The following is a 6,723-nucleotide window of genomic DNA, read 5'->3' as shown; positions in this document are numbered from 1 at the left end:
CACATAATGTAAAAGAGGATGTTCTGTTCATGGTTCTTTTGTTTGTTTGTTTTGTTTTTTTTTTTTTGAACCATCATATGTGAGCATTGATTAGTGTGTATATGTACTTTCATTGCCATGTCATGCTTACATTACCAAACCATGTTTTACTGGTTGAGAAAGCTATAAAAAGTTGTGTTCCAAAAAATAAAAAGCCATTCTGTTGGTTCTGAAACCATGGACTAATGGCCGGTTCCATAACATGCATATAGAATGCCGATTGTGTTCATGAACCAGATGAAACACAAACATAACCACTAACCAAACACCCCCTAGTTTGACAATTACCTTGTTATATTCATTTTTCTTTGTGATCAATAGTTCACAAAGAAATTATATGAATACTAAATGTTAATAACTTATCCCTATTGTACAATTTAATCTAATTTAGGTTCAAACTCTTCATGCTATATATTGTTATGTCATGGACTGGCACAGTACGAAAATGAAACACGTGAAAAAAGCTTCAAAGAAAAGAGTAGAAGTCAAATTTTAAGAAGAAAAATTTTTCACTAAACAATTAAGAGAAAATTGATGGCAAGAAAACTATCTTAGCCTTCCCCTAACTACTCTTTATATAGACATACACCCTTATGTCTCCTAATTCTAATTTAAAAACACTTCATAATAAAATCCTACTAAAACTCCTTAAAAAATAAAATCCTATTATAAGAAAATACTCTAAAATAAAATCCTACTAAAGTGCTTCAAAAGGAAAGTCCTAATTGAATATAAATTCAAAATAATGCTATCTTGATTAAAACAAACTAAGATGGAAACTCTGAGATGGCGCCAACTTAGTAAAAACGAATTAAGATGAAATTCCTATGATGATAAATATTTACTAAGATGGGCCGATGGCATCATTTCTACTTCTTATGTGTATCGGAATGATCCCAGTTTACATAAAACTTATTAGCTTTCTCCCATACTGCATCATCTTCTCTCCATATGTATTAAGAGTGATCTATGAAAACCAACTAAACCTTAGCATATGAACCTCAAGCTTAATAGCTAGCTAAATTGAGTAGTGAAGTAATGAAGTTAGCCGGCCGCTTGACTGAAACGAGCCAATTAGTGCTCCTGCATCTATTTGATGCTGAAGTGGCCGCGGAACCGAAATGCTTATTGCTTTGTCTTTTAGTTAATAAGTGTTTAAAGAGGTTGTGGGCTCGTTGATGGCTGAAGCTGGAGTTGGATATATAGACTATACCTTTCAATATTCTTCGATCTATAATTTGATTCATTATTTTATCCAATAAAATTCAATGAAATAAGTGGTTCAGTTAAACAACTTCAGCCGTAACCAAAGGTTCTTAATTAATTAGAGTCGCCACCGTTACTTACTCCCATGCTTGGGGTTGAATAACTTGACAGGGTGAAGAAATCAACTCCGTAATCAGAAAATCAAATTATGGCCGTTATAATCTAAAGACATCAGACATTTACAGATGAAGGTTCATGTCAGAATCATGTCTAGTTGTTATAGTAGGGTTAAAGGCTGACAAAAAGCCGTGCCAAATGACTCTTTCTGTTTGAAGAAATACTGCCACGAGAGAATAAGAAATGATAGGAAAATCCTAAAAAAAAAAAAAAAAAAAAAGCTACCCAGATTCTAAATGGAGACATAGCCCATCTCGATAAGTAGGGATTCTAATCAAAAGCTACTAATAAAAGGAAACGTCTATTATCTTTTCTTTTTTGTATTTCCAGAAATTTCAATACTCTTTAAGGAAAAAGGGAAGGAAATAAAAGACCTGGGTCCCAAACCAGTCTCCCTCCTCAGACAGACTGATCACTAACTTAAATGCTTGCCTGTCTGAAGATTGATATCTAGTCAATGGAGATAAACCATAGAAGAAAAAGAGAAAACGAATCAACCAAAATGACTCTACCAAGCATTTATTTTTTCTGTACGGGCTGTCATCTTCTTCTTTGAAGAGGCTCTCTCTAAGAGCTTTCATGGACCTTGTTCATTTGATTTTGATTAGTTCTGCTCAAGAAAGAAAATGAAATGGACTGAAATCAAGGGAGGAAAACCAACTATTATTCTCTAGGCCATTTCTCCAATTGAGCAAGCACCATTTGGGCAAGGTGTTTCATGAAACTAAAAGATGCCCAAATTGGGGAGAGAGAGGTGGGACTTGGCCACTCGGGGGTAGGCTTTCCCACTATGTTTCAAATAATAGATTATAGGTAAAGAAAAGGACACGGAAATACAAAAATAAAAACAAAGAAAGAGAGAAAAATCGTCTTTCCCATGCAAAACGAAGTCGAAATGCAAAAAGGTTTGGAAACTTTCAGTTAATATCTAACTTCTTGTCCGCCTGCACCCCTCCTCCCCCACCTCTAGTTTCCCTTTTACACACATACAAACAGACACCCAGCTCAAAGCCAAACTAGCTGAGAGTATGAATGAGCTCAAAAGCTGCCCAATTGAAAAAGAAAAAGGGTTCCTCTTTCTTGCATGACCCCATTTGTCAGTTGTTTGGTTTATCTTTGAGAATGGCGTGTCACGGCAGGTCTTAGAACTTCCACTTTCACTCAATCTTAAAACCCATCTTGAAACCGATTGATCGAAGAAGGATCCAAACGTTGCTGTGTCCCTGCATAGTTACGACCCCAATTCAGTCCATCCTCCTGATTCCGCAGTGACCCGTCTCCCCCTCCACCACCACCCGATGCTGACAAGTCCGTCCCCCGGACAGCTCCATCCTCAGGCGGGAACCCATGTCCCAGAGGAGCCCCGATGCAAGTGTAATTAGATTCCGCCGAGCCCACGTAGTTCTGATTCGGGTGTCGGTGGGAGTTGCCTGCCAGTACGTGGCCTACAAAGTAGTCGTTCACCGGGTGAGGAGGGTACTGATGAGATGGGAAAGACACAACGCGAGAGGTAGAGGCATAGAGGTAAGGTGGTTGGGGTGGAGGTGGTGGCGATGATATGATTGCTGATGAAGAACCCGGAAATATTCTTGATGGGTAAACCGATCTGTAGGGTAGAGATGGATCTCCCAGGTTGCCACTTTGGTGAAAGCTTCCTGATGGGATGGGTTGGCCGCCTCCCAGATTCAGATCTCTCAACCTGTTAATTTGTTGATATTAATTTAGTAATAATTAAAGAAGCAAATTAGATTCTAGGATAATATATATATATATATATATATATATATATATATATATATTTAAGGTGTAGGAAATGGAGAAGATATCTAATACGAGAAGAAGCCCAAGGCTCAGTTCAAATTAATTAAGTTGTAAGAAGAAAGAATGCATGTTGCCCTTCATGGTTGAGCATCATTTTGTCCATTCACTGTAGACGATGTGATAAAATCAAGAAACAGTAGATACCTTCTACTTTGCCAAATCTGTATCTGGATCCTCTTATTTATTTGTATTTTTTAATAGTTTTTATTTTCTAGCAAGAATTCATTAAAGTAGAAAATTAAAAAAAAAAAGTCTTTGAAACTGCCAACCCGAAGGAGAAAAGGTGTAGAGAAATGAATAAACAAATAGAGGAAGAGAAGTGATGGTTGTGTGGTTCCATTACATACCCTAGATGAGGGACCCCCTGCGCTGCTAAGTTTTCGTTACTGAAGACCAGCTGACGAGCCCGGTTCAGTGTCTCTGTCTCCCTCTCTGACCCCCACACAAATCAAATCAAGTCAAATCAGGTCCAAACCCACCAAGAATTTCAGCAGCAATAACAATTTTGCTTACAAAAGAGAGAGAGAAACAAGAATTTCAGCAACAGCAACAGAAACACAAGTGTTACTCAGGGGAGAGAGAGAAGATGAAAAGACTAGCATAGCAATGCCCATCATCACAATACTACTCCAAGGCAAAATCAGTAAGTAATACTGAGATGATATGAGAATTTTCAAGAAGTAAGCGCTAGTTTTCTTCCATATATAGACGTAGTATATAGACTTTTTGAGACATTTTGTGGATGGGGAAAAATCTTTTGTACATTTTTCGTTAATATTAGCAAGCAATTTTCATATTATTAATACCTGTTATGATTATTAATTGTTGCATTAAATGAACTTGCCTTGGCGATGGCGATTCATGTGTCCACCAAGAGCTTGAGACTTGCAGAACTTGAGGGAGCAAAACCTACACTCGTAGACCTTCCCATACTCGTCTTTTCCGTCCTTTCCGCCACTTTTCTTTCTCCTACAACCTGCAGCAATAAAACTCAAATAAAGCAACTACACTGAGAGACCATTCATCAATTATCAAAACCTTCCCTGCCCACATCATGAATAAAATTCGAAACAAAAACAATAATCTGTAAATCTTCTCAAATAATAACACTCATAGTGAAATAAACCCAAAGTCCCTTATTTGTCGTTGATTCATCCCATCATTCTCATTACGAGATTCCAATTAATTAAATCTTTACTGGAAAAGAGAGGGGGGAGTGGAGGAGGGACGGAGAGAGAGAAGAAAATTGCACTGTTCTTCCTACCACTTAGAGAAGCCATGATTTGAGTTGAACACTAGGACAGTTGGACTTTCTTCCCTAAAAACTTAAGAGATACCATATGGATTTCCAATTTTCTAACTTATAATCTTGATAATAAACACAATCCTAACCCATGCCCAACACCCCCTCCCCTCCCCTCCCCACCCGATCGAGTGGTGGTGTCTGCAATTTCTTTACCAATGGCGGAGCTTTCCTCAAACACCTGTTTTCCGTCTCGACCGTACTCCTCAGGCAGATTATTGAGGTCCAATGGGTTCCTCTCAGGTCTCCTGCAACCATAGAAGACGTCACAGAGAAATAAACAAAGAGACGGTTAATGGATGGGAAAAGAGAAGCTGGGGAGAAGATTAGAGCATCCATGAAGGTTGTGGGTGCTTACATGATACCAAGACAGAGAAAGACAGAAAATATGAGGTGAAAAACTTCAGATGGATGATAACGAAAGCTTGTGAAATTAAAAGACTTCAGTTTGAAACTGCAATATAGAGGCTAGCTGAGTGAAGGTGGGGAAGGGAGCTTGAAAGTTCTCTATCAGTTTCTCTGCCAGCCCGTCTGGAGACATCTCTCTCTCTCTCTGTGAGGGACATTGGGTCTCGTGACTTTTGTAAGGGGATGGCATGGGGGAAGGCTTAGGCAGGCAGTAGTGTTGTTTGGGACTTCGGGTAGGTTGTGAAGGGGAATGAGAAAGACGTTGCCTTTGTTTTGCCTAACAAAGGGGGTGGGGTGGGCCTATTGTCTATTACTGATAGTATCACATCCAATGATAAATGAGGTGCATGTATAACTAATTGTATGAGATGGCATTTTTTTGTAAAAAGAAGAAAAAAAAAAAGAATAGGGTAAAAATGTGATGCCCATTAATGCTCTAAATTACTTATGAGTACTTGGAGCCCACCTGGAATGAATGTTTTATTTCCTTGTTCTTCATTACATCGGAGGCCATGGCCATAAATTTATCATCTACTAGTACTGCTTGCACGTGGAGATATCTATAATATTTTTATCTTATTTTTTTATTAATTTATAATAATATATAATAACATTTGGGTTGTTTTTGATTTCATATAAAATAAGAGAGAAATTGTGTTATATTCACCTTGCTTAAAGTATATACAGTTTAAGAAAATCTCAAAGGCAAAATTTCATAATCATCAATAGTGGAAATGGAAGTGGATGGCTTCAGCCGCCCGCCACCGGGGTGCAAGGTCAGAACTCCCGCAATAAGAAGCCACATCAAATTCTGGATGCATGCAACAAAACTAAATTCATGAAAATTTCATAAAGTATTTTATTAATGAATAAGATGGTAATTGATATATTATTTTATTTTTTGGGGTAATAATATAGGGTTTAATAGTAATATTAACTTGATGATATAAATAAATAAATATATATATATATATATATAATAAGAGTACAGTAATAGATATATGAAAATGCCTTTCCCCCTTCGTTTTTGATCATTGACTTCACAAAAGATTCTTAATGTTTGTTTATTCTTAGTAGTTTTGAAAATGGCTGAATTGGGCATGCGTGCACAAGTGCATAGTGGAACATGATTCACCTACCAACCTAGCTAGTTGGTTTGGGCCTTATGACCACAATAAAATAGTTCCTAATATTTTGCCTAAATGACTTCATCTGTAGAATTTATTTGTAACTAATAATCTATAATCCACCATGATTGTTAGTTATTAGTGACACAGGAATGTCCATATATATATATATATATATAGCCAAATTTGAACTGGAATTCAAAACTCATTTGGAAAATGTACGGTTATAAATTTTTAATTGTTTCAATTTTATAGTCAAATTTGTAAGTATATCACACTCGAGTTATCTTTTTCATGTTGTCAAGCTGAAAGTTTTGGAAGTCTGCTTTCCAACACCTTAAATGGAGCAAATTTGGAGATCTTAATATGAAGTTAAGACCATTCTTGTAAAAGAGTGTTGGATGACTATGGGATACAAAGCCTTTGTATCCCTCTCTGTTCATTCAAGTGGCTATTATCATCATAACTTATGGTGGTGATCTTGGTGGACACTTTGGAAGAGACAAGACTCTTGCTCTTATGTAAGAAAGTATAAACAAGCCTTGAATGCATGTACAGTACATGAAATGTTGCAGAATTTGTCACATTGCGAAAAGTCATGGCCAAAAGACAAGGCTATATACTCCACTCTCTTGCAAATGC

The 6,723-nt window shown here is 37.1% G+C and overlaps 1 protein-coding gene across 1 annotated transcript; it reads right to left on the bottom strand.

Annotated features, from left to right (window-relative positions):
- Positions 1-1,985: 1,985 nt before the first annotated feature.
- LOC104602072 (zinc finger protein JAGGED-like) lies at positions 1,986-5,203 on the bottom strand. The gene is made up of 5 exons (XM_010265642.3): positions 4,905-5,203; positions 4,703-4,794; positions 4,088-4,219; positions 3,591-3,675; positions 1,986-3,121 (listed from the first exon to the last, which is right to left on the bottom strand). Coding segments are annotated over exons 1-5 (843 nt in total). The 5' UTR covers positions 4,907-5,203; the 3' UTR covers positions 1,986-2,589.
- Positions 5,204-6,723: the final 1,520 nt, after the last annotated feature.

The sequence above is a fragment of the Nelumbo nucifera genome, chromosome 3 (assembly GCF_055504915.1).
Source record: "Nelumbo nucifera cultivar China Antique chromosome 3, China Antique-T2T, whole genome shotgun sequence".
In the NCBI taxonomy this organism is placed as follows: Eukaryota; Viridiplantae; Streptophyta; class Magnoliopsida; order Proteales; family Nelumbonaceae; genus Nelumbo; species Nelumbo nucifera.
This window is presented reverse-complemented; position numbering and strand designations above follow the sequence as displayed.

What these genes read in the sequence shown, in the direction of transcription:
- LOC104602072 (XM_010265642.3), bottom strand. An exon ending in CATGAATCGCCATCGCCAAG is followed by an intron (nt 3,676 to 4,087) that starts GCAAGTTCATTT and finishes TGTGGGGGTCAG; the next exon opens with AGAGGGAGACAGAGACACTG. An exon ending in CAGGGGGTCCCTCATCTAGG is followed by an intron (nt 3,122 to 3,590) that starts GTATGTAATGGA and finishes ACAAATTAACAG; the next exon opens with GTTGAGAGATCTGAATCTGG.